Genomic DNA, 27,552 nt, shown 5'->3' on the forward strand with positions numbered 1-27,552 from the left:
GTGTGTTGCACGGAGGCCAGTGCAGTTGCTGGCCAGCACACCAGTCGCGGGCGTCTAGTCAAGACCACACCCGTCCGGTGCCTTGGCTGGCTAATGAACCGCCGGGTGAGACGGGGAGCTTGGAGCCACTTAGTCCAAGACGACCGTTTCCCCAGCTTTGCCCAGATCGCCGCTCGCTCGGTGTCGGAAGACACAGCCCTGAAGGGAAATACGGGTCAATTTGGCTTGTCGGCCATCCCAAGCAAACGGCTGCGGGCGCAAGGCTGCAAGTTGGGAGATGGGTGTAGTCCACAAACGATACCTGTGTGAGTTGACTTGCGGCGGCGTCCTGTGGCGATGATTTCCTGCCGCTCATGTTGTTGTATGTTTGGGAAGTGTAAATGACATTTGGGTGTCCCTCAACCTGACGCAAGCCCCGAAGAAGTACCATATCGACACTGAGCGAGAGCGAAGATGCAGGTCGGCATGGCATGGCGATTGGGCTTGACTGTCACTTACGTGTGCCTACCAAAGGAGGTTGTCCGTTGCCTTGGAAGGCGTGGTGCGGCGGAAGAGAGGGCGGCGAGCTTGAATAGCGGTGGTGCATGTGCTACTACTGCTAGATACTGTGGTAGCTGCTGTGAGGTGAGGTACCTACACTTCGTCGACTAGTGAGCGGCCCTTGGGTCTTCTCCACCCACACCCCCGGTCGCGGCCGCATCTGGGCATCTGAGCTTTCGGTTGGTTTGGAGAACAGGCATTGGCTGGCATCCGTACTGGCAGATAACAGTGTGTGCGTCCAGGCGGCGACGATTGGCGATCGAGGACCAGATCTTTGGCTGCATGAGTGAGACAGCGTGTCAGAGAAGGAGGAGCTGGAGGCGAGCAGCGGGAGAAGAAAGCAGAGGCGTGGACGGGGGTGGGGAGACAAAGAGCGAGACGAGAGTCAACGAAGAGACTGGAACGCGGTGATGTGCATCTGCCATCGTGGCATATTCATGTCGGCGGTGGTGTCGGTGAGGTTGCACAAGGTAAAGGCTTGCTGGGGTTAATGTGAGATTAAGGTAAGACTTGAGATTGGGGGATGATCAGGGAAAGGCGGTGGGCGACCAGGGGTGAGGGAGACAATTACCATGACCACGCAACCACGGCCACGGCCACGGGGGGTGAAGGGGAGACACAGAGAGGAAGCTGGCAAGCTGCCCGGGCGTGGAGGATGTTCGGGAGGCAGAAACATGACACCGGGAACAAGAGACGGGCCTACGGCCTTCAGGTTAGGTAAGGTGAGAGAACGCAGAGAGGCAGGCATGTACAACGTAACGTCGTACCTTACTTTTCAGTCTGGCAGGTGCAGTGGGCGTAAAGTAAGGTAAGGCAGAGTCTGTTCCACCTGCCCGCCTGCCCGCCCACACGCTACAAAACCGACTTAGGCACGTAACAACACCCACCTGCCCTCTTGCTTTCTAACAAATGTTGTGTTGAATGTCGCCTGGACCATCCGCTACCTTACAGCGCGCCCGGCTCCGACCAGCGGCTGAATACCTAGAGGCGACATGCTAGAGCAGGGTCATGTCGACCGTCTTGCTGACTACCTACCTTACCTTACCTTAGGTACGGTGTTAGGGCACCTCGCGTACGGGCGGACGCGCATCTGGGGGTATTTTCAAGGTTGTCCGAGGCCCTCTGTTGTGTCCATCTACTGACCATAGCTCCTGCTGCCTTATGGCTCTCTGCATCACAAGCCCTGCGCAGGCGCAGAGTGGCAGATACAACGGCAACACCTCCACAGGAATCTGTCTGAGATATCAGAATATGAAGCGGCATAACGACGAGCTTGCAGGATGGGTACTTCACCCGATATGCGTCTTTACTCATAGTACGGTACGAGTTCTCCGTACCTCAGGTCCCTACCCAGCTACCTTACCTTACTTCGCACATGTGCCGAAGTAGCTTTGGATTGTTGTAAGTTGGGGGGTTCGGGGCTTGCGGGGGCCCTGTGTGACGACGGGCCGAGTCCTTGGGCCACCAATGATGGATTTTCATGTGCAAGGCCCCGGGCACGGCACAACATGGCATGGCATGGCTGAGCTTCTTTGTGCGATTCAGCTCTCACTCAGTACTCGGTTCAAATAAGGCAAAGTCAGCTCCTGCTTTCTTTCTTCCACGCAGCTACCTTGGATGGTTAGTTAGCTGGAGTAGGCTGTAGCCTCGAGGCAGGGCCCGTCGTCATTGACTAGCCCCTTGCCTTGACTGGTGGTGGTGCCGGGGTTGGAAAGCAAGCATTCTGAGGTCGTGTCGTCGATGCAGAAGTCCTTGATGAAATGAAGCGGACGAAGAGAAGATTGGACACATTTGCATTCAGTGCACTCAGCACATTCAGTCAATCCAGGACAGGACACTTGAGACCGAAAGAGAGAGAAAGGCAGAGCGAGTTGCGTGCTCGTTCTGGAAGGACATTCTGTCAGGGGTTTCTAACAGGTCGGGTACTCATCTCAAGTGGACGCCTCTTGGATTCAGATTCAGAACACAGACAGGCGAGCCAAACTCTGACCCTGAGCGGTACGGGCCCGGCGGCGCCATCATTTCCAACGTGCGTTGCCATGCCTTCTTACCTTAGCTTATCTTAGGAGGTACACACTGCGTAAGGTAGGTAGGTACATGAATTACATACATGAGGCAAGGCACCGTGGCTGCATGCCTTGCGTCGAGTGTCCCCTACCTCACCTTAGGTACTTGGGGAACACCCGAACCAAACTATCTGCAAGTTGTCTGCAAGTTACGGCGGGCGGCACTCACTCGCTCGCACTCTGCCTGCTTCTCTTGGATGGTGCTGTTGCTGGATGGTGTTTGGTTTTGGTTCTGTGCTGTGCTGTGCTGGGCTGGCCTAGGGGAAAAAGTACCTCGCGGTGATGATCCCAGCAGCAATTGTCCACTCCTTTCCACTCTCACCCTCCATTCCCAGCTTGACCAGCGGGGACCACACCCACCAGTGCACCCCTCTTTCGCCTTTCCCTTCCACTGGCAGCACCACCACCACCACCACCACCCAACCCACAGCTCATCATCCACTTTTCCCATGCTGTATCCTATCTGCGTGAAGTGGCTTGATTAATCTAGCTACGAGCGCTGGGCGCGCCTGGCTATAAAGTGGTGTGGCCGATCCCTTACGTAAAGGTGGGATTTAGGCTAGAGTTTGGGCCTTGGGCTTAGGCTTAGCTAACTACTATCTTATACCCCCCTTTTAGCTAATACTTCTTATGCCCTATAAAGCTATTCCTATCCTAAAGTAGTAATTAGATTAATTATATAACTATTAGCTTTATTCTTAGTTATTTCCCTTATACTTTTTTTTTTATATTAACTTTATTATCCTATTTTATTTCTTAAAATATTTTTAACCTCTAACCTTTAGTTATATACTAATTATAATATAGAACTTTTACTAACTTTAAAGTAACCTTAATATAAACTTAAGCTATATAGTTTAGTAGTTTAGTTACCTTTAAATTATATAGACTTAGATTAAAAGAACTAGTAACTTAACTTTAAAGTTTTAGGTTTAAATTAAACTTATAGTAATTAGGTTTAGTTAACTCCTTAATATTAGTTAAATAATATAAGTTTTATATTTTATAGTTAAACTTAATACCTTAAAATAAGTAGAGTTTATAGATTCTTATAAGAGTTAGTTCTAAAATATATTAATATTTTATATAAACTTAATTAACTAGGATAATTATTAGAAAATACTATAAAATTTAGTTCTCTTTTTATTTTTATTCTAATTTATACTTTTAAGATCTAATTAAAATTAAGTAAGTTAAACTTAGACTTATATTTCTTTTAGTAGTTAGTATTATTACGTTTTAATATAAGTGAATATTAACTAAGATATCTAACTTAGTGATAAATTTATAACTTAGTGAAGTTAAAGTTTTTAATTATCTTCTAAGCCTTTATTATTAGATAACTTTTTATATAAGAGATTTTTATAGTTAGTAATTTAACTATTAAAAAGAGTAAATTAAAGTAATTAAAATAATATAAAGTCTAACTATAAAAGTTAATTAGTTAGTAAGATATAAAGGAATGAAGTTATTATATATAAAAGAAATAAATAAGTATATTAAACTTAATTAAAATTAAGTCTTAAGATATTATCCTTAAATTAAGATTTATTATTAGTTATAGGTAATTTAGATAAACCTAGTATTCTAATAAAGTTATAATATTTCTCTACTACTAGTAGTTTAGTAAGGCTATTAGTAACTATCTTATAAGTTAGGATATAATTAATCTTAAAATCTCTATTACTAATATTATTAATAATCTAGTGATATTTAATTTTAATATAGTATAGTTTAGGTAACTATTTACCTAATAAATAATTATTAAAGGTATTTATAGAATCTATATATACTTAGAGGGGTAGTTAAATAGAAATATTTATCTTTTTAAAGAGATCTATAATATATAGTAAAGTTTTCCCTCTAAGTATTAGATTTATCTACTTAGCTTTATAAGTTAATATAACTATAAATAATTATAGTACTAATTTTTAAGTAATTAGTACTCCTCTATATATAACTATATAGCTAGCTATTAACTTACCTATTCTTTTATAATTAGACTAGTTAGCGTTATAGAATACTAATAATTTAAGGTTATTAATAGAATAACTTAGACTACTAAGGTAGAGTACTAGTTATTATAAGCTATAGAGATATCTCTATATTAATCTTAGTAGTTTATTATACTTTTTAGAGGTATATTATTAATCTCTAGTAACCCTACTTATAGGTATTATAATATCTAGTTATATACTATTTATAATTTACTATAACTTACCTAGATTACTTTAATATTTATATATCTTAGTAGGCGTTTTATATTATTCTATAATCTCTAGTAGCTAAATATTACTAGGGGGATAGGAAATTTAGTTATATCTAGTAATACCTTTCTCTATTAATATATTATTAATATATTTAGCTTATAAGATCTAAAGTTATCTTATCTTCTAGTAGTAAATAATCTTAAACTTAAGAAACTATTATACTTTACTTAAATCTTTAATCTAAAAGAAGTTATATAAGTTATTTTTAAAGTTATTAACTTACTTAATATTAAGTATAGTAATAAGTATATTATTAATATAAAGTAATATTATAATACTATCCTTATTAATAAGAATATAGAGTTCTTTTAGGAGTAGATTAAACCCTAATTACTTAAGGATAGTAATAATTTACTTATATTAAAGAAGAGGGGATTCTCTTAGCTTATAGAGAGCTCTTTTTAATCTATAGAACTAGTTAGATCTATTATTAAACTTATAAGGTTAGGTAATAAAAATATTATAATCTCCTATAAAGGTATTTAGGAAAGCTATAACTATATTAACTTAGTGAAATTTTAGATCTTTAAGTACTATAATTAGTAAAAAGACTTATAGAGTAATAAGATTAATAATAGTAGTATAAACTATCTTACTATCTTTATTTTAAAAGTTACTATAAATAACTTATCTTATTCTAACTCTATTAAGTTTTCTATCTATAATAACCTTTTTATTATATACCTATTTATTTAAGAGATATTTAAAGCTATTTAGGAGCTCTTTAAGCTATTAGTATTCTATCTCTTATAGGCTATTAACTTAAGTCTTTATAATATTAAAAATAGCTAATTTTAGAGGTCCCTCTTCTATTACCTCCTACTTCTTAAAAATTATAGGTAAGTAAATCTCTAAACTAAGGGTTTATAATAGGTTAGATATTAAGAAGGTAAAAGTGATTAGTTCTTAGTTTATTTTATTATTAATTAGGTTAATTTCTATAACCTCTATCTTATTAAATTCCCTATTAAACTTCTTTATATTATATAGTATTTAAGTTCTAAGTATCTAGGTTATTTAAGTAGAAGAAGAAGTAGTTACTCTTAGTAATTTTATAAGGATAGAGCTTCTACTATTACCCCTTAGTCTTTCCCTCTATCTTCTTTATATTAAGTAAGAAGTTTAGGGTAAAATACTAAGAGAGCTTTATTATTATAGAGTATCCTCTAGTAGTTATTATTACTAAGGAGTAGTAAGAGATCTCTACTCTAGAGGAGTAGTAAGAGAATATTACCTTAGAAGAATATATTAATTATTTTGCTATAAGGGAGAAACTTCTTTTAGTATTAATTATACTTATATATTTATAGTATTAATATCTAGTATTAGTATATATAGTTTTAGATCTAAGGTTAGTAAACTACTCCTCTTTCTACTAACTTCTTCTTATTCTTAAGGAGGCTTATCTTCTTATTCTTATTTATTATTACCTTCTAATTCTTAGGCTTCTTTTAGATATAAATTATCTACCTCCTCTTATAGTAATTCTTATTTAGTAGAATAAATATAATAATATAACTTTATATTTAAATTATAAGGCTAAGACTTAGTTTTATAAGTTATAATTAGTAGTTTATTATTATACTTATAGGTTTCTAGCTTAACCTCTTCTCTTAGTTATAAGTTATTAAATTTAACTAAGGGGAGCTCTCCTTTATCTTCTTTAAATATTATATCCCTTACCTACTAAATATTATTAGTCTTTTTAATAAGAATATAGAAGATATTACTATAGAGGTTATTATATCTTATAAATCTTCTAAGTTTAGCTTTAAGCCTTATCTTCTACCCTTTTATATATAGATAGCTATTTAGGTGAATATAGATATAAGCTTAGTAGCCTTAGTAATAGAGATAGTATATATATAGTTTTCTTATAGTAAGAGATATATTAAAGGTATTTATTAGTTTCTTATAAGGATTAATATTACCCTTACTATTAAATAGTAGATTACTAACTTTTATAGAGGTTTTTATTAACTAGAGCTAAAAGGATTTAAGAAGGCTAACTTCTATATATATTACTTATACTTTTTATTATATAGCCCTACTAAAGCCTTTTACCCCCCTATTCTACTAATAAAAGTAAGGTATTACTATCTCTAGGATAAAACCCTATTCTTAAATAAAAAGCTTTATTACCTTAAGAAGAGCTATATTATTATCTATAATAACCTCAGAGAAGTAAATAATACTATTTATTATTATAATCTTTCTTAGAAACTAGCTTTATAGCTAAATAGCTATATCTTTCTTTAATTTAAATACTTAAAACTATCTATAAATTAAAAAAGCTTCTATAATATAGAGGTTATAAGTAATACCTCTAAAGCTTTATAGTATTAGTTCTAAGAAGTTAATCTAAAGCTTTTAAAAAGCTTAAGTTAGTTATTCTTATTATCTATTACTAAGTTATTATATTAATTTTACTATAAAGTAGATATAATACTTATATCTTATAAGAGGTACTCTAAAGAGGTTTATATTAGTATCTCTTATAGTAGTAATAGTTATTTCTCTAGATAGATACTTTAGATAAGTATAAAAAGTTTAGTAATCTAGCCTAAAAAAGCTAAATTTATCACCTTAGTTAGAAGGATAGATCTAAAGTTAAAAGACTTATATATCTTATTTAAAGTTAGTAATAGCTTTAGATATATCTTTATAAACTAAAGTATTATCTAAACTATTAAAATAGATACTTATCTTCTAAAGAAGACTAGTATTAATAATTTATACTATATTATAAGGTTTATAGAGAGTACTATATAGTTAGAAAGTAGTCTTTTTACTACTTAGTTTAGTAGTAATTACCCTAGTTATACTAATAGCTTAGTTAATTTAGTCCTTTCTACTTATATAGTTTATAGTTAATCCTTAAGGGAGATCTTAAAGTTCTTTAAAAATAGAGAGATTATTAAGAATATATCTACTAGTACTAATATTTAATATAAAGAAGTCTATCCTCTTAATTAAAGCTATAGATATAATATATTAACTTAGTTATACTTCTTAGTTATTATTTTCTTCTTTATTAACTTCCTTAATAGTACTATATATAAAGAAACTATTAATCTCTATATCTATAGCTTAATTAGCAAAACTATAGCTAGAGTATATAGATTCCTTTATTAGTTACTTCCTAACTCTTTATATATATATAATTTTATATAGATCTTTAGCTAGAAGTTAAAAGTTAAAATATAGACTAAATACTCTAAAATTTTCTACTAAGAATAGTAAAAAGGTCCTCTTCTAAGCTTAAGCTAATAGGGTATCTATAAAAGCCTCAGATTATTAGTTAATATCCTATTTAATACTAGAGTTTCTAAAAATACTATTTTAGGTTTAGCCTTTTAAGATAAATACTAAAGTAGATACTTATATTATTAATTACTAAGTTATTAGTAGTTTATTAGTATACTTAAATTTATTATATATTAATATATAGTACTTATAATATCTAAGGGAATAATTATTATACTTATCTAGGTATAATATTATCTTTCTATAGTAATAGTTATATATCTTATATCTATAGAGAGTCTTAAGATATTTAATATTATAGGAAATATATAAATCCTATAGTTTTATACTCTTAGATTTAGGAACTTAAGTTTATCTTTTTATAGTAAACTTCTTCTTATTTAATAGAGCCTTAATACTTTAAGAAACTTACTTATATTATTCCTTTTTACTTAAACCTCTAAGTTCTTATAAGAAGTTATTATAATTTTAAATCCCTATAATAAAGTTATTCTCTATAAAGTCTACTTTAACTTAATTAAAATGTTTGAAATTTTAAATAAGTCTATAGGTAAGGACTATAGTTAATAAGCCTATACTAGAACTATTTAGTTTATTAAAAGTTAAGTAAAAATCTTATATAAAATCCTTAGTATTACTATAGTTAATTCTAGTTATTCTATTCTAGTTATTATAGATTTTACTTATAGCTAGCTTATTAAACTTCTAGGTATATTCTTTAGTCTTAATAAAGATATAAAAGGTTAAAGCTATAATAGAAAAACTATTATTAATTATTTCTTCTAAGAAATTATATTAGATTTTCTCTATAAGTAACTATTTAGTAAGTATAAAACCTATAAGTATTAGATTACTTAAAAAGCCTAAATCCTTAACTACTACTACTTTATCTTCTTTAAAAACTATATCTCTATTATATCTAATTAATATCTCTTTAACTATTAAGTAGAAGAGTAATCTTATTACTTTAAAGGCGTTCTTAAAATTAATCTCCTATAACTTAAAGCTTATAATTTTAATTAGCTTAGAGATAGTATTATATATTAAACTTCTTAGATATAATCCCTTATTAACTACTTTCTATATAGCTACTTTAGCTATAAGGTTTATAGTAGAAGAAGGGGGAGGGTTAGTTTAAGATAATCCCCTTTTAGTAGAATTAAAAGAAGATAGAGTTAGATTACTAATTAAAGATATATTAATTCGTTTAATTAATTTAGTAGTTTAAGAGAGGTTTAAAGAGTAGTTATAAGTAATTATTAGATGTTTATTAAGTAGTTATTACTATATAACTATAGTAATTATTAAATAATTATTAACTTTAGTAGTTTAAAGGCTAAGGAGATTTTATAAGTAGGGGATATATATTATAATAGCTATAACCTCTACTTAGAAGTATTACTTCTAGTAGCTTAATAATCTATTAATTACCTTATAGTAATTACTAAACTATAAAGTTAGAGTCTTAATAGCTACTTAGGAATAACCTTACTATCTAGTAGATAGATTTAAGTATTTAGAGGGCTTATAACCTATATAAAGTAGCTTAATTAATCTAGCTATAAGTACTAGGCGCGCCTAGCTATAAAGTGGTGTGGCCGATCCCTTACGTAAAGGCGGGATTCAGGCCGGGGTTCGGGCCTCAGGCCCAGGCCCAGCTGACTACCGTCTCGCACCATCCATCCCCTTTCTTTCTTCCACCTTACCTTACCTGAATGTACAGTATGGATACTCATGCCCCCTAAAAATTCGCTGTAAGTAAAATAAAGTGCCCGTAGGGTAAGGAGCATTTACCAGAGGTGGTCCGCCCCATGCAAACCCGGCCCCTCATCTACCCCCCTCGGGACCAATCAGCAAGCTCCCATCATCAACCACGCCTTCCCCGACCTGAACATCCTGAACATCCTCACTCAGTGGGACAGGCGCCACACCTCCCTCTCACACTCCTTCTCCCACCTTCGGCTTCTCTCGCGCACTCTTTCTCTCTCTTTTCACTGTGCGTTTGCGTGTGCGTGTGTGTGCATTGGATTGAATCTCCTTGCCTTTCTATCAATCTCTCTCTTCCTCTCCTTTTACGTTCAACTTCTGTTCACTACCTACTGCAGCAGCTTCTACTACAACTATTACCCGACTTTTACTACTACTGCACCTGCTACAGCAACTGCTGCGCGGAGCTGCACCAACCATCTGTCTCCCCTCCCCTGGTCTGGTCTGCTTTACCTGCCTACCTACCTACCTTACCTTACCTTACCTTGCCTACCTTGCATCAAGGAGGTACTGGCATCAGAGAGCTCCTGTCGCTGCATCAGCCTGATAGGTTGGGACTCGGGATAGAATACCTTACCACTCACCTCTGAGGTACCTCGACCTTGTCCTCTCTACCTGTCTCCTTTCCCCGGACTCCCTCATTGCGGGCGCGCTGCTGCTGCTGCTGCTCCAAAACCACCCAGGACGGTTCGGTACCTCACTTCTTCGTCTGGGCTGTCTCTGTACGGATACACCACCACCTCACACCTCCCGCCCTCCGTGCTTCCACTCCTTCTCTCCTCAGATCCGACCGACTATCGATCTAGTCAGCCACTTTAACCTTCGCCAGCAAACACCCCCGTCCCTCGTCCTTGTCCCCCCATTCGTCGTCATTTTGCCGGCCGCCCTGTCCTTCGACAACCCTTCTTCTTCCTTTCGAACTCTAGAACTTCGACACTTCCACCTCACCTTCATCTCACTCTGCAACTCTCTTCCTACGTCGCCGCCACCGTTGGACAGCTGCTCCAGCATCTTCTGCATTCCCTCTCGTTACATTCCACGAGGCCCTTTTGCTTGGAATTCTCCAAAATATCGCTAGCTCCACGGCTCCTGGAACAAAGATCAGAGACGGACCATACCCCCGACCACCAAGGACGGAAACGCGCACCGGTTTTCAACCACCCACCTACCCTCGCCTGCCTCAATCCACCTCGCTATTGCCAGTCGCACCTGTGGACAGAGACACCCATATGCCACAGTGTTTGCGACCCATCGCTTCCCCAACTTCACTATCCACCAAGAGAAACCCCTGAGCACTTGTTCGCCTGCTCTCGTCTGCCCAGTGCTCAATACCTTCTCGTTGCGCACCAGTGCAGAATCCACTTCCGCGCCTGCTCCTCCCAAGAAGCCATGAGGTGAGACAAGCCCTTCAAATGTCTGCTCAGGTCCTCCGCTGCCACGCTCGCTGGCGCCCTGGTTCTGTCTTCCATCGCCCCTGCCCGCCCTAACCCGCATTCCCTTTCGATCCTCTGCGCCCGTGTCTCGCAAGCTAACATGTATCCTTGCACCATGTAGAGGGGATGGCAACCGTGACTGAGAGCCCGCAGAGAGTTCCTCTGCCTGCCGACGGCCATGCCGATCTGACGTCGAACCGAATCGTACCTATCCCGACTCCAACACCCACTATCCAAATGTCCGCTCCATCTCCCGGTGAGCCAATGGAGATAACCTCCTCTGCGAACCCCAGCTCCTCTTCACCTTCCACCAAGCACGATCCAGACGCCAACGGCGACCGTAAAAATACTTCTCCCACGGACCCCAATCCCTCAGTCACAATGCCCGTTGCGCCAGCCGCTGCCGCCGCGGCTGTCCACCAGCCAAAGATCGTCCAGACTGCATTCATCCACAAGCTGTACAGGTGAGCAACAGACGCTGCAAAGAGGGGGCCACTTGGCTAATGCAGCGCAGCATGCTTGAAGATCCCAGCATCCAGCACCTGATATCGTGGTCAGCGAGCGCCGAGAGCTTCGTTATGTCTCCATCGGCAGACTTTTCCAAGGTTCTCGCGTACGTGAACTAGCTCCAATCTACACCTCCCAATGGCTCACTCAAGAATAGGCAATATTTCAAGCACACCAACATATCCTCTTTCGTTCGACAGCTCAACATGTACGGATTCCACAAAGGTTAGAACGCCGCTCAACTCGAATACGGGCAAATTCCAGGGCTGACACGACGCAGTAAGCGATGTTTTTCACACTACCAACCCGGAGACTGCTCTGTGGGAGTTCAAGCACGGAAATGGCAACTTCAAAAGGGGCGATCTCGTCGGGCTGCGGGAGATTAAGCGCAGAGCTTCTCGGCATGCTTTAGTCCACCGAGAATATCCCAACTCCAAGCCGAGCCCATCGCAGCCAGGGACCCCAGCGGAGCCGATGCCCCCTCCCAACGACGGCTCGGATCCTCGAATGGGTGGCATTGAGCACACGCTTTACGATATGAGCATGCGCCTGCAGAGAAGCGAAGAGAACGCACATTACATGCACGTGAAACAACAGGCTGTGATGGAGACAATGTCGCGTCTCCTTCAATTCAATCAAGAGCTATCGCGGACTATTTTGAACCTGGTTCCTAGCCCAGACAATCCAGTTCACAGAGATGGTGAGTTTCGCCTCTTGTGAGGGCGAGCGAAATCACTGACAGTCAGCATTTAGTTCTTAACCTGCAGGCGGAAATGGCCCGCCAGGCGGATATGCTCCGGACAATTGACGACCCTCAAGAGTCCCCTTTCGCCAATAGCCGAGCTTATTTTTCCAACGTTGAAAATGCCCCTGTTTCGCCCCGACAAGTACCCCAAGACGACCCAAGACGAGCCAATCTTGCAGTTCCTCAGCCAAGAGGGCAGAATTTCTACCGGCCTCCCGTACCTTCGAACTTATCCATTAGCACGCGACGACCGTACGGGTCAATTGGCGGGAGTTCCGCGCCACAGGCCTCATCCCCCTTGAGGGGAGCGCCACCTCCACCTCCGCCGGGACCTCATCCCTTGGCTCAGGTTGAGCCGCCTCCTGGAAGCCTTGCCAGACGCCACACGTCTGCCGACATCCGCGCCCATGGTTGGCAGCCAGCCGCCCCGCCGTTCGCTTCCGGTCCCCCCTCCGGGCCCCCCTCAGGACCGTGGCCATCGTCGCCCAGTCGGCTCGCGCCAGAGGATCAACGTCTCAGGGAGTCGTTGTCTACTTACTCACTACAAGGTGCTACTCAGTCACGCCCTCTCTCCCGGCCCGCAACTCCTCCTGCGCCATTCTCCAATGGCGGCGGAGAAGTTTTTGGGGCCTGGTCGTGGAACTCGGCCAATAGAGACAATAAGAACCTGTCCGTCAGGGACAGCTCAGGACCTCCTACTAGGCGCGGCAGCATGGCCCACATCCTCAACCCGACTGACACAGCCGAGAGGGATGACGAGGACGAGGATCCGCGCGGTGACGATGACCGCAAGCGCAAGCGAATGCAGTGATCGAGCTTGCGATGCTGTTTCGGCACGCGGCGCATGTCGCGGCATACGGCGAGGCGCCCGTACATCTTGTGACAAATACCGGATGAAAGTCGGAACGTTTCCTTTTTGTATACCTTAGAGGAAGAAAGGCGGTGCCGGGTTCGGGCCGGCGTATGATTTTGCACGGATACCTCCACGGCCGTCCACCAAAAACGAGACCCGAAACGTATACGAAGCCCACGGCCACAACATAATCGGATCAGGTTCCTGGTCAAACATTTTCTATCCCCAAGTGGACGGGACATCTGGATACTTTTACACAGCCAAAAGTTCTACACCCCTTGTCGATTTACACGCATTTTCATAGCATCCACGGCGGGCTTGCGTGACACACAAAACATACACCACACAGTCTTAGTAATTCAGCGCCCTCGCGGTGTCACAGAACCAGACCCAGTACGGATCGCGCGACCCTTTTCTCACATTTTTCCCTCTCAGATGGAGGCTGTATGTTTACTGTCGGAGCTCAGGATGAGGAATACCCAACGGACACTCGGCGGCGGGATTTGTCAGGATTTGTCCATATGGGGGAATAATTGCGTTGGCGATGCTGCATTTAGGATGCGTCAGAGGAATGAGGTGATTTGAAGCATTTTCCATATCTGATTAGTAGGGGGCACTCGGGTACGAGCACCAGCTATGTGTGGCTTTCGATATGGTGCCATGGCGAATGCCACGGGAGGTCTTGGCCGGATCTAGTGTGGGAAAGGTGCAATGCAACACCGAATGCCAATGCAGAACATAATTTTCACTGATTGAAGCTGCTGTCGGCTGTGGTGACCGTCGATCTGGGACTTGAAAAACGCGCCCTTCGACGCTGACAAGGGAGGCAGGCCAATGACGTTTTCCGTGAGATTAGGTCCCAAGGCTTCGGGTCAAGGGAGCCAGCCGCAAACGAATGTCGATCTGCGCCCTGTCTTCAACGCCGTTTTGATCCGTTTCTACCACCGTCCCGGCGGCGGCGACGACGACTACGACGACCGTTCGGGCTTCTACGCTCAGACGCTGCCGTCCACCTTCTTCGTCTTCTTCTTCTTCTTCTTGTTCTTCTTCTTTGTTTTGGCTTCGCCTGTCTCGGGTACCACCGCCTGCCCTAACCGTATGTCCCCAGCCATGGCATCTTCAGGTCTCGCTTCGGAGACGCCGGCCTCCGCGTCGCTTTGGTGCATCTCGACATCTGGTACACCAACATCGGCCGCTTCGGGAACATCTTCTTCGTCCATTCTGACCCTCTTATGCATCTTCTTCTTTCGGCCAAGTCCGCTTCGTCCCTCCTCCTCCTCGCTCTCCTCCTCTTGAACCCTGCGCTTCTGCGCCGTCTTGTTGTCGGCTTCGCGGCCACGCTTGCCGAGGAGACGACGGCTCAAGTCCCGCGTCGCCGCGGAAGCCTGTTCTTCGGATTTGGGTGCGGCATAGCCGAGACCTGTGTTGGGGTTCTCGAAGCGCAGGTCGGAGTCGTCTGCCACGCGGGTTCTGCTGGTCGGTGTGGTCGTAGGCGTTGCCGCGGGTGACGGTTTCGCGAGGGAGGAGAATGTTCCGTTGTTGGCGGGTGCGGCAGTCGAGGCTGACGACGACGAAGACGACCGCGCGAGGGATGGGTATTTTGCGCGCATGGAGTTGAGGAACGTCGTCTGCTTTGCGGAGGCGAGGGATATCCTGTTGTAGATTGCGTTGAAGTCTGCCGAGGCGGGGAGTTTGGGCGCCGACTGGGCGGGTTCTGAGGAGGGTGCCATGGTGTGTCTGTCCGTTGCGAGGCGTCCAGTCCTTCGGTAGCAACTTCTCACGCCGTGTGAGGTGACGATTGACTTGTTCGCGGGGAGGCAGGATTTGCGCCTCGTCGTCAAGGCTGTTTGCGACAAAGCACTCAGGATCAAGTCAGGTAGGCAGAGATGGAAAACGGCAGTCGTCCCAAATTTTTTGGAGAAGCTTGGTCCGTGCAGGGTCGTTATCGTTATCTTGAGCTCCGAAGGTCAGCGCGCGCGCGCCTTATCTTAGCGTCTTCTTTTTGCAGCACGCTAAAGGGAGCAGGTTCAGGGGTTCGCAGGTGTCAAATGGAAGCCAGCCCGCGGAGAGAAAAAGGGGTTGCGTTTGGCCGGGCTGAGGCGGTGCAACCTTCTCCACAGCTCGCGCGGGCTCGAAGGATCGGTTTGAGTGTGTGTGTGCTTGCCTCCCGGATGCGGATGCGGGGCCGGGGCCGGGCCGATACGGGTACGGTTCGGGACGGTGAAAATCTGTCCGATTGATACGAGGTAATAATTAATGACGATGGAATGACAGTGATGACAGTGATGTGAAAAGGGACGAACATGTCATCCTCTGTGTCTAGGTTAATAGAATGCGATGCATATTTGTGTCTGCGCTGAAGGACACGAAGATTAAGACCACAATGGCATGTATACTGCGGTACATAAGCAGGCCCAACATAAAGTAGGATTCATTCTTGGCGTCTGCTTGTCTACCTCTGCTTTTTTCTTCCTTTTCTTTTTTTTCCCTTTCGTGAGAATTAAATGGACGTAAGTAAATACTTGTTTCTACCGCATTGAGAAAGGGTTCTGTCTGACGCGCGTTGCAACGTCCTTGGCGAGTGAGCCAATGTAACAACGTTATCGATCGTGACAATGTGACTAAGGCTGGTGGACGAGGTTTTATTTCAATCAGCGGAGGATCGTAACGTGGCGCATGCATCTTGGGGTCGTTGTTAACACGTCCGTAGTGAAGCTGCAGTGAGTACATTCCACCAACAAATTCCTCCAGCCTTAAGACTCGTGAAGTTTAGTCGTGTACAATAGAATCTGAGAAGATAGAAGCACACATAACATTTGGTGAGAGAAACACTTGGGTCTGGACCATATTGACCACGCGTAAACTATGGGATTGCCAACGTCACTCCTCGAAACAGATGCATTTTATTTTACTTCACGGGTTTGGATCAAGCTGTAAATACGCAAACTCCACCGAAGCTTCTGTAAGAGAGGACGCGGTCTGAAAAACTTCACGACTTGGGAGCCGGTTTTTCCAGAGAGCCCCCAACAAAATGCTTCGCTCGACATTCCTGATGAGGAGATTCAGCTGCACCAAGAATAACGATACATTTACATAAAGTACCGCACGTTTCATCTTCGATCGACAGGATATAGTTCGGCGAGGAAAATACAGTGTAGACTTGTCTTCAGCGCAGTGAATGTGGGATTGGGCTGATACTGTGTGATTCGGGGCTGACCTCCGTCTCGCATTGCTCCAACATATTCTCATACGCGGCGATTACTTAGTTGGGGAAATGTCCAGACTTTCCTTGAATCTTTATCACGCAGATAAGTTGATATTCCGGACATGGATTCATGTCAGCAAATGTTAAATGACTCCAAACAGCTTTCTTGACACATGGGTTGCGTTCAGCTATGCTCATGGGTACACGATCTCCAATACTTTTGAACACGACCACGTGCTAATTCGCTCGTTTCAAAAGGCCTGGCAGCAATAGCGGACTATCTGATGACCGATCCGTTCACCTCATCACTACCGAGCTCCTCAGAGACGCGCATGTACAGGCTTGGGACTGTGAGGTGGGCGAGACGCTGTCCGCTATGATGACCATGGCCGGCTACGATGACAGAGCCAAGGCCATTCACCGGGGGTTCTTTGGAACCGCCGTCTCAGACTCTCTCGGACCGTATCCTTCGGTTAGGACGCCTCGTTGGGACAGCTTCATGACGAACGACCACAGCCCCGTTGGGCGTGGTCTGATGAGCAGAGCACGCCCACGGTCCTTTACTCAGTTGAGCCCATCTGATGGAGTGCAAGTTCTGCCGACGAACAAGCTGCTGCTTCACTGCTGAACAGAACGAGATCATATGCTCAAGGTCTCGATCTGTCTTGGGGCAGACACTTTCTGCAAAGTACGACAATTTGTTTAAATCATGCAACCCAAATGCCTAGATACAGATGTCAAGATTATGATATAGACGAAGGTGTTTCTTCCTCGCAGACCTTCTCTGCCTTTGACCTCGAGAACGACGGGAGCACCACGGTCAAGTCTTACTTCATACCCACCGTGAAGGCCTCCTCTCTGGGCATATCGAATTTGGACCTGGTTGAGCAGGCCATAAAAAGCCTGCCACCACTAACCCCGAATGCTCCTCGACAACACTGAAGGACCAATTCAGCTTGCTCAAAGATGCCATGCACCCACTGAGCAGCCGGCTGTGGAGATAGTCGCAATAGACTGCGTTAACGCGGCCGATTCCCGCGTCAAGGTCTACATCCGGTCCAAGAATACGACCTTTGGCAGCATGATGGACGTCGTGAGCTTATGCGGACGACTCCCCTTCCTCACCGATACCGTCATGTCCTCGCTCAAGGAACTCTGGGTTGCGGTCTTTGGTTCTGGCGCAGAAGACGACGCGGGTGCCTTGTCGAGGCCGCTGCCCACCATACATCATCGCACCAGCCGCATCATACTACCTAGAGCTGAACCCGATGCTCCGCTCCCAAAGCCAAAGGTTTACCTGCCTGATCGCCATTACGCTCGGGAAGACGACCAGGTTGCACGCGGTTCATCGGGCTTCTTGGAAAGGAGAGGCAAGTCCTCGGCAAATGGTGTGACGTATTACGAAGGAGTAAAGAGTCTGTAGTGAGTCTGACAGTGGCATTTATGTGGATAATATGCTGACTTTTGACAACACAGCAAGCATCTGAGGCTCGAGGATGGACTGGGATGTCACACATACATCACCTGTGCTGTGAAGCATGGTTCAGTGGCCATCAGTACTTATCTGAACCCTGAGCTGTACCACCCGTCGAGGTTTAAATGTACTGGGCCTCGGAGCAGTCATCCATGACTTGGATGTTAGTTTGCCGAGCGGCATTTTCCTTTGCCCGTATAGACGAAAATGCCGAGACGCACGTATAAGCGCGTTGATACCACCAGCTGTCTATCTTGCTCGTAATTGAGCCAAGAGTCTCAATATGTATAACTTAATCCACTTCTACCATCCCTGGCTTATGACCGCCGTCGCCCCTGGCACGCAAGTCGCGTCGCCTCTTTCTCGCCATCTCCAAAAGCTCCTCCCACTCCTCCTCCGTCTGCGGGCATTCCTCTCCCGTCCTAGGATTCCACTGGAACTGCTCCCCAGAGCCAACGCTGCCCTGGCGGACAACATTCGTCCCCCAGAGACCAGAAACCCAAAACTTTGTGCGCCTCGGTGGCAGTGGCGTCTGGCAACCCCAAGTATCGTCCTCCGGGAACTGCGTTCTTTCAGCAATGAGGATATCCTCCTGCATGGTAAGAAGCCACTCGTGAGTAGCAGAGACGGCCTCGGTAAGGGTGACGTAGGGCTTCTCCTGCGCTTGAATCACCAACTTCGACTTCTCGGTCATGGACAAGTACGGTTGGCTCTCACACTCCTCGTCGCAGCAGTAGAACTTCGTAACGCCCGCGCGCTGAGCTTCCTTGATGTTGTCCCAGTCAAACTCGTGCAGCTCCGTCATTCTCTCGCTGAGCGCGAGGAATTCGTCAAAGATGCCGGCATATGGGAGAGGAAGGGGTAGGTAGCGCAAGGCCATGGGGTGAAATGCCTTGGAACCATCCGGATTCTCGGTCACAAACGGCTGCCGGTTCTTGAATGCCTCTCCTGTGGCAGCTCTGCTGTCGAGGACGGTGATGTCGGTGATGGGTCTCAAGATCGGCCAGACCAGGAGCAGGGCTTCGGGGCACTCGAAGGCGGCGGCGGGCTGGACTTTGTCCCAGAGAGACTCATCGTCGGACCGAGGGAGAAGTGTTCGTTCAGTGATGTACAGTGGCGAGTAGACGACGTCGACATAGGCCACAGTGGGAGACATGGTGCAAGTGCCGCCAACTGCGACGTCTCTGACGTACGAGAGACGAAGAGGAGGGTAAGGAAACCGAAGGACCGGCGGTGAGGGAATGGAAAGGAGGCAAGTTAGAAGTACTCACGTACATTGAAATACCTTAGGTACCAACAGATGGTTCATAACGGAGTAGCAATCACAAATGACAATGGCTGGATTTGGTAGAAGGCATCCATGTACTTACATGGGTGTCAACTTGCTGCCAACCCCACTCTCATATTTGAGTATATTCGACCTCGATAGCCCCCGCGCGTCTTTGTTTCTTCCACATGTGATTCGAAATATTATTTGAACCTGAAGTTGAAGCACATCATCGCAACCAGTCTGTGTTGCTGGGAGATCTCTTGGTTGTGGACCAGAACCATGCTGCCTCACTATATGAACCACCTTCTCACTCCAAGTCATCACATACGACCATACCCATTGGAAAACTCGGGATCCCGTCCGCTCTCCCATAGATAAGCCAATGAGGGCTGGAGTAGTAGTCGGGTCGGTGACGACCGGCGAATGCCCGGTGTTGTATGTTTTTTATGTTTTGCTTCTGTCCAGGTGGTGGGTGACGATAGCTTCATTTTGCCAATCATGGGGGAAAGCGGGGCCATCCACAGGCTCACCTTGTAGGAGTCTGTTCGAGACCGAGCACGGACTAAGAATCAAGTTTATGGGTTTGAAAAGCTGAGTTCACTATGCTTCAAGGTTATTCGCGGAGTTGATGTATTATGTGGTAGATGCTGTCGCTTATTTAAATGTGACAGCAATCTTGATGTGTTTCGTGAAAGGCACCTCAAATCCGACCCCTGCCTGTTTGCCATCAACAGAAATATTCTGTTTCCTGTCCCAAACTTGGTCGGGAATTCTCGCAATGCCATCCAGACCAGGCGGCGCCCAGGCCTCCAGCAACCACCCAGCCTTAAACACCTGCCACTTCACAACGATACCATCCCCAACAGGCGTCGGCACCCTTCCTTGCGCCCAATTCAGACCATTTACATCAAACCTCGGCCAGATCCTAAACTCCTTGAACCCAGGGGCAAGAGGCTCGACGCCCAGGGCATACTGCGATAGTATCGAGGTCGGCCCGGCGCCAAAGAGCTGCGCGTATGAGCAGAAATCGCCTTTGAAAGGCGTGCCGTCGGGGTTGAGAAACTCCCAGGTCGTACCGGTGAAGTGTTCGCTTGATTTGTCTGCCATGGGGCCAAAGACGCTGCGGAGTACGCGCTCGCCCTCGGCTGGTCGACCTTCTTGAAGTGCAGCTTGAATGTGGAAAGCGGACATTATGGGTGAGATAACGGGCGGTGGACCGGGGGTGTCTGGGCTAAAGGATAAAGGGGCCTCGTTGATGGTAGAGGGCAAGACGAGGGAGCCGAACTTGTCGAGCAGGCTAGGTATCTGCTCTTCTTTGCATATGTGTTTGAGAATAAGCCAGGCGTGCATTTCTTGCTGGAAGCCTTCGGTGCGAGTGTCTGTGATATCATAGTGTCCCGAGTTTGCGTTGAAGCAGTGCTTCCGGACTGCGTCGACTATGCTCATGGCTGAAATAGTGTAGGCTTCTGCTGCCGCTTTGTCGGAGATGCCTGGGCTCACAGCAATATGTGCGCAGGCTTTGAGGGACGCAATGAACAGGGCATTGCGCTTTGTAGAGATACCTGTTTGGAGTCCGTTGTAGTAATCGTAGTCTCCCACGTCGAAGCCTTCGGCGCAAACAAGACCATCCTTGTTTACTCGTGCTGAAACATAGGCGATGCAGCTTTTCAGCCTGTCCCAGCAGAACTTGACCAAAGCCTCGTCTCCGGTGTACAGCCAGTAGTCATGGATCACAAGGATCAGGTAGAGAGAGTAGTTGATTGTCTCGATGTTGAAGAAACCGTCAGTCAGGTCTCGAGTGAAGTCTCGGCCAGGAGGCACGCCTCCCGGGAGAAGCCCGCGCCCTGTTTCGTCACCCTTAAACCTTAGCATAGAAGCGACAATGTTTCCTCGTATGTACTCTGAGCCTGCCGTGGAGTAGTAGGCTGATCGACCACCCACAATGATGTCGGCTGTCCATGGGTATCGATCGCGCTTGGCACCATCAAAGACGAACGGAAACTGATTCGTTTTCAAGCCAAAGTCACCAAGCACCGCCGGTGTATTGAGCCCAGATTCGTAAAGTACTTCATTATTGGGATTTCGGACCACGAGGTTTCTGAAGCGGCAAAGTTGATCCTGCCCTGCCCCGATGGCAATAGAGCCCTTGGGAAAATAGGGGAAATCGGGGTGATCGGGAGGAACTGCGAGACTTGCGAAGCCCTCTGCGAAATAGTTAGCTTCTTCATTCAATTTCCCCCAAAGGCGATATCACCCACCAACTTTGAGACCGCCTTGCTTGAAAGTCGCAACTTGAGTGCCGTCGATGCTAATAGACACGGGAGCGTCGCCGATGCAGCCCGTCCGAATCCGCAGCCATTCGCCTTCAGCTATCCTGGACTCACGGACCTCAACTGAGGCAATGAGCTTTGGTACCAAAGTTATCTGGGGCTTATTGTAGTAGCCGAACCACTGTTCGATGACTGCTTTGCCGTCTTCGACATTGAGTTGAAAGAGCATGCCCGGCATGCCAGGAGACACGCGAACCATCCACGCCAGACCTCCCTCAATGATCATGCCATCAAACTCCAAGTTGTAGTCTGTCCAAGAATGTCCCCACCCATAGGCATTGCATCTTTGAGAGTCTACCAAGATACCCATGTCCTCCGAGACCTGCCACGGGGAAGGTATAGAACGAGCTGGCACGCAGTTCAGCTGCAACGTCCTCGCTCCATAGCCCCAGAGCTCTGACAGAGTCTCGTCAGAGCATTGGAAGTATCCCGGAAGCCGATCAGTGGGAATATTCGAGGTTGTAGGCACGAAGCCTACCAAAGAGATGCGAACCGAGCATTGGCCCTTCGTGATGAGAGAGACCTTGAGCCAGCGCTGGCTTCCTTGCACACACTTGGCCTCGTAGAAGCCTGGGCCGCTCACTCGAAAGCGGACACGGCGGGAGGTATCGGCACCGGCTGAGAAAGGGTATGGCCCATCGCCTTCGCCCTTTGTGATTCCTGGGTAACCTTCGGAAACCGTGAAGTCAATCAAGGCCTTGTTGGAAGGCGCGTCAAGCCCATGGATATATAGCACTGGGATGCCGGCCACAGCGAAGCCATAGTCAAGGGTGACACTGCCACTCTCCTCCGTGGAATTGTCGAGAGTGGCGTAGCTATCAAGTCGAGGAGTCGTGAGGCTGTTCGCGGATGTTGTGTTGACAAAACTGTGCACCCGTTTCGGTACGAGGAACTCGGGGATGTCGTCTTTCGCGAAAAGATAGTTTGGCGAGAACGGCTCCGGTATGGTGGAGGGGATGCTAAATTCGAGCTGAGCCATTTTTGCGTACTTGGACACCTTCTCCGGACTTTTCTTTTCTTATGAGCTTCCAAACCAGATCATCGTGTGTTGTATTCGTGAACTATCTATCGTCAAGCCTAAACACTTCATAGTCGGCACACGGAAAGAATGGTGGAAGGGGCCTATGCCGTCGGCGCTTCCATTTACCGGATCAGACGACCGAGAAAGCTGCCGAAAGACCGGGTGTTTAAGACTGCCCTTTTGGGCATTAATCAGGCCGGCCGGCGAGCATAGAGCTCGGCTGCCCAGAGACCGGGCTTGTCTAATCTGATGGCAACGAAGTTAGGTGGGCTCACTACGCAGGGTTCTTCTTGCGTTCTTCCCTCTCAGCTTGCTCGTCACCGCAATAGTCGATGAGACCTGTCTAGATGGAGTAATAATGGGGAAACCGCGGGGAAAGTATTGGATCATTTCGTCAGAGAAGAGCCGGTCTTGGTCATGGGGACGGTCAAGTTCGTCCTGAGTCGCCAATTTCAAGTTTGCCAGCCCCAAACTCCACAAGCTCCACTGTAACCCCCGCAGTGCGAGTGCACCAGGCTCCCCTGTCGAAGCAACTCTCATTGGCCTCGTTCGTCAAGTTGAGGATCCGCAAATCCCCCACGGAGAAATACCCCTGTCATACACCATTGACAGACCCGGCCTGCCGCTCTTTGCAATTGATTCTCGTCGCGTGTTGACGTATCCATACCAGACTGACGAACCCGAGAATCTGGCCACAGGATTCCCCGCCTTCCTGGTCTCTTTGCCTCGTTCACGGCAGATGATTATGGGATCCCAGTCCGGACATCGTGAAGCCCCAGTTGAGTAACACCAAGCCCCCGGGCCCCCGCAAATGCCAAATGCAGTCATGGTACCCGCCCCTGTCTTCTCCAGATGTGTCAAGTAGCCCCTCGTTTTCTGCTGTCCCAGAATGAAATGAGCCGTAGCCTCGGGAACACGACCTCAACCTTCGGCAATAGTGAGGCTCGTGGCACCACCTCGGCCGTGCGAACGGGAGATGAAAACCTACCGTTGTGTATAAAGCTTGGGGTGGCCACTTCTATTGCGACGTGGTTGTCTACTCGCAAGCGTCCACCTGAGCTCGATTCAAGTGTGAACATAACCACAATGGCTTCGATGACCGAAAAAAAGGCCTCACAGAAGGACCTACATGCGTCGCAGCATGTTGAAGCACCGACAAATGTTGACCTTGAGTCGGTCGCCAACCACCAGGACGAGAAGATCACTTTGCAGTACATATGGGAGAATAAAAGAGTGCTGGGATGGTGTAAGTTGATGAACGTTACGAGACAGAATCTATCACCGACTCACACTCGTATGAAGGCCTCCTGATCTTCCTCCTGCCGGTGAACTTTGGCTACGAGGCCAGCACTGTTGGCAACTTGCTTGCTGTAACGCCCTTCCTTGAGGAATTTGGCCAGCAGGTCGACGGCGAATGGGTCGTCAGTGCCAGAGATCAACAAATTCTGAATGCGGCAACGACAATCGGCCTCTTCGTCTCGGCGTTCGCGACCGGCTTCGTTTCGGACAGACTTGGGCGCAAGAAGACCATTATCGGGGCCTGCATTCTTTGCGTTGCTGGCGTTATCGCGCAGTACTTCGCCAAGTCCATTATGCAGATATTCGGCGGAAAAATCGTGGCCTGCTTCGGCTTCGGATTGGGGCATTCTCTCGGCCCCGTTTTTGTTGCAGAGCTCGCGCCTGTCAGGATGCGTGGAACATGCTTGGCGTTAGTGGTGCGTCACCCCTGGACCGACATCCCTTTTGGAACATCACTAACCTTTGAAAGAACACTATGATTGTCATCGGCCAATGGCTCAACTCTCTGGCTGTCTTTGCGAGCGACAAGACGCACACTGACCAACTCGCATGGCGCATCCCTATCATCACACAGATCATTCCTCCGGGCCTGCTCCTGCTCGGTCTGCCTTTTCTGCCCGAATCACCCTCATGGCTGATTATGCATGGCAAGCCTGACGAAGCGGCCAAGTCTTTCCGTCGATTCAACGGGCCCAACTTTGATGTCGATGAAGCCATGACCATCATGACGGTGGCGGTGGCCAAGGAACAGGAATACTCAAAGGAGGGTGGATCTTGGCTTCAGTGTTTCAAGGGCCCTGATGGTCGTCGGACACTGATCATTTGTTTTGTGTTCATCTCACAACAGTTCATTGGAGTGAACTTTGTGTCTGGCTACTTGACGTCAGTATAGAGACGAGAAAATCAGTACGGTATTCGTTGCTAACATGGCTGCAGGTACTACTTCCGCCTCGCAGGCGTCCAGAACCCGATCGGCATCGCTCAGGCAGCGTTTGCTGTGCAGCTCTTTGGCAACATGTGCTCCTGGCCTCTCATTGACCGCGTCGGTCGCCGTCCAATGATCGTCGGTGGCTGTTTTGTCATGACGGCCACTTTGTTGTTGATCGGAGGCATCGGCACGTTGGAGAACAACCAGAAGGCGTTGATGGCTACCGTCAGTCTGATGACGATCTGGGGTTTCTTGGTAAGCGCGACGCAATCTGACTTTGTCGAATTGTATCTAAGTTCTCGCAGTACCAAATGACACTCGGTGCGACGAGCTACTCGGTTGGAGGAGAAACGCCAAGCAACCAGCTTCGCCAAAAGACGTACAGCATCAACATCATGTCCGCGACAGCTGTCTCGTGCATGACGCTACAGGTGATGCCATATCTGTGAGTCTAGTCACTACCGATACAAGAAACAGCATGAGCGCACAACGTACCAGAGCTAACGTTTGGTAAACAGAATCAATCCTGACCAGGCTAATTTGGGGGCGAAAATCTGCTTCGTATTTTTCGGTCTGTCGGTGCCCATGTGCGTACACTTGTACTTCTGCTTGCCGGAGATGAAGGGTCGCAACTATCTTGAGCTGCAGGAGATGTTCCAGAAGGGTGTGCCAGCACGGAAGTTCAAGACGTATAAGTGTGATTGCATGCTTGATGCATCGCAGACCAAAGTGGTTGACCGCGAGGAGTAGTGGGTAGAAGCACTGCTGTGTCGACGAAACGGGGCAATTTTATTCGCGTAAATCATGAGCTTAGGTTGACTGGCATGAATGGACAGTCTCGAATTCGAACGCTCAAGGCGAAGCAAGGAGGTTGGTCCTCAGGCAGAAGCCCCCCTGAGGCAGCAACACCCTCCGTCCCAACGCGGCCGCCCCATGGTATATGCCCCCAAAAAGCAAGATCGTCTATCACAACAGTCCGTGGTCTAGTGGGATCATTAGGCGCTTCAAAGCGAGTTTTTCTGAACGTCTCACACCACGGGTGCGCAGGGTTCGAGACCTGCCGCCGTTAGAAAAATTCCTTGCATCGTTACACCTGAGGTTGGTAAGAATCTCCTGGGAATTTTCATAAGCCTCTGGCTGAACTTTTTTTCTCTTTTTCAATTTATTTTTGGATTTAATTTCCCCTTGTATCTCACTAATTGATTGCGACTGATGGCTTTGATGTGGTCGCGGTTTTCGAGGGTGAGTCGTCGACGCGACGGGCAGGAGTGGGCTTACCCCACACAATGAGGTGTGCGCGTAGAACGACCCAACGGTCTGGTACGCTAGGCCCGTGCGGTGCTAGCCCCCGCTTGTGACGGGGCACGCGATGGTGCCCTGAGCTTCTGGAAGGTGTGGTCTGGGCAAGGTAGGCCGCGTCAAGGCCCAAGGTCCCAAGTCTCAAGTCCTGTCCAGTGTCACCTCATTCCCGTCGGTAGCGAGATTGATTCGTTGCCCGCGCCACGGGAAAAATGCGACTGCCGATCGTTTTCTGATGTCCCGGCGATGTGCGATGCCCATCGGACCTCTCCGTGACCCAACGCGACCGCTCTGAAGAGAAGCTGCAATCTTCTTCCATCTGGATAAGCCCGCCAGCAGCGCTTCCATCCATTCGGATGCTAGAATTACCCATGACGACACCTTTTTGTATGTGGTTAGGTTGGATTTCGTCACTCCTCTGCTGGCAACAAAGTTCCAAGACATTTCGGCCAAGACAGCTGGTCCCGGGAGCTAGTTCTTGTCGGATGCAAAATTAGATTAGATGGATCCGTGATTCTGGGTTGCAGGGGTTTTCTGACTCGTCGTGGAACATAGGGTCCAGCACAACGGAGGTAAGTCTGTGAAGGGGACGAATGCCGTTGCGTGCGAAGCCGGGTCAGCACTAGAACACTGGATAAATCTGGGGTGCTGGTGTTCGGTGTTGACAGCGGTGGTTAAAGGGTGGCTCGTAAGCCCACCAATCCGGTTATCAGGAGCAACTTATGTTGCAATCTTCTGTGATGGAAGCATCTGAAACATCTAGATTTACCGCATGCTGGTCGTAAAGCCCCTTGAAAGGCCCGACTGTTTGGTTGCAGCGGTCCCACGCACATGGGTGACCGGGGTCCAGGTCGGACGGTTGGGTACGGTACGCGGGGGTTGGTGCCCCGGCCTCAAGGGCTCAGCATAACTGAATATTGCAGCGTCTTGTCTATAGCAGCTATCTTCCGCGACAAGAGAAGTCTCGATTGATGCAAGTCGATGTGATTGAAACGTTGCAATGTCAGTCAATGTTGATAGCAATTTCGCCCGAGTTCGGTAGCTCGTACATGGTGGCTTTCAGCCCGTTGGAAGGCATGCGCCATGGTGTGATCCACTGCCTCAACGGTCTCCCAAAGCCATAGCCTTGTGTGGAGACGCCAAGTCGCATAAGCTGCCTGTACATTTCGATTTGTGCAAGAAAGGTTCTTCCGGAAGATTTGTGATAATCGGCAGCCATCGACGTCAGTCTTCCAGGAAGGCTGAGCCAAGCAAATCCCGCTCTGACTATTGCTGGCA

General features: G+C 46.4%; 6 protein-coding genes across 6 annotated transcripts; 3 read left to right on the forward strand and 3 right to left on the reverse strand.

Annotated features, from left to right (window-relative positions):
• Window positions 1–1,701: 1,701 nt before the first annotated feature.
• On the forward strand, window positions 1,702–13,406 carry GCG54_00002158 (Transcription factor SFL1; the record flags this gene model as incomplete). The annotated part of the gene is made up of 6 exons (XM_045402254.1): window positions 1,702–1,824; window positions 11,497–11,807; window positions 11,858–11,956; window positions 12,008–12,075; window positions 12,131–12,550; window positions 12,604–13,406. 6 exons carry the CDS (start codon window positions 1,702–1,704, stop codon window positions 13,404–13,406), a joined length of 1,824 nt encoding a protein of 607 aa, XP_045258616.1.
• A 1,037-nt stretch (window positions 13,407–14,443) lies between these two features.
• On the reverse strand, window positions 14,444–15,178 carry GCG54_00002159 (uncharacterized protein; the record flags this gene model as incomplete). Its single annotated transcript, XM_045402255.1, has 1 exon — window positions 14,444–15,178. One exon carries the CDS (start codon window positions 15,176–15,178, stop codon window positions 14,444–14,446), a length of 735 nt encoding a protein of 244 aa, XP_045258617.1.
• A 1,860-nt stretch (window positions 15,179–17,038) lies between these two features.
• On the forward strand, window positions 17,039–18,076 carry GCG54_00002160 (4-O-dimethylallyl-L-tyrosine synthase; the record flags this gene model as incomplete). Its single annotated transcript, XM_045402256.1, has 4 exons — window positions 17,039–17,208; window positions 17,286–17,341; window positions 17,396–17,535; window positions 17,609–18,076. The coding sequence occupies 4 exons, from the start codon at window positions 17,039–17,041 to the stop codon at window positions 18,074–18,076; spliced, it is 834 nt and encodes a 277-aa protein (XP_045258618.1).
• A 343-nt stretch (window positions 18,077–18,419) lies between these two features.
• GCG54_00002161 (uncharacterized protein) lies at window positions 18,420–19,283 on the reverse strand (the record flags this gene model as incomplete). The annotated part of the gene is made up of 1 exon (XM_045402257.1): window positions 18,420–19,283. One exon carries the CDS (start codon window positions 19,281–19,283, stop codon window positions 18,420–18,422), a length of 864 nt encoding a protein of 287 aa, XP_045258619.1.
• Window positions 19,284–20,051: 768 nt separating this feature from the next.
• On the reverse strand, window positions 20,052–22,706 carry GCG54_00002162 (uncharacterized protein; the record flags this gene model as incomplete). The annotated part of the gene is made up of 2 exons (XM_045402258.1): window positions 20,052–21,601; window positions 21,656–22,706. The coding sequence occupies 2 exons, from the start codon at window positions 22,704–22,706 to the stop codon at window positions 20,052–20,054; spliced, it is 2,601 nt and encodes an 866-aa protein (XP_045258620.1).
• A 1,128-nt stretch (window positions 22,707–23,834) lies between these two features.
• GCG54_00002163 (General alpha-glucoside permease) lies at window positions 23,835–25,725 on the forward strand (the record flags this gene model as incomplete). The annotated part of the gene is made up of 6 exons (XM_045402259.1): window positions 23,835–23,994; window positions 24,051–24,463; window positions 24,517–24,929; window positions 24,984–25,230; window positions 25,281–25,420; window positions 25,494–25,725. The coding sequence occupies 6 exons, from the start codon at window positions 23,835–23,837 to the stop codon at window positions 25,723–25,725; spliced, it is 1,605 nt and encodes a 534-aa protein (XP_045258621.1).
• Window positions 25,726–27,552: the final 1,827 nt, after the last annotated feature.

The sequence above is a fragment of the Colletotrichum gloeosporioides genome, assembly GCF_011800055.1.
Source record: "Colletotrichum gloeosporioides strain Lc1 chromosome Unknown consensus_84, whole genome shotgun sequence".
NCBI lineage: Eukaryota > Fungi > Ascomycota > Sordariomycetes > Glomerellales > Glomerellaceae > Colletotrichum > Colletotrichum gloeosporioides.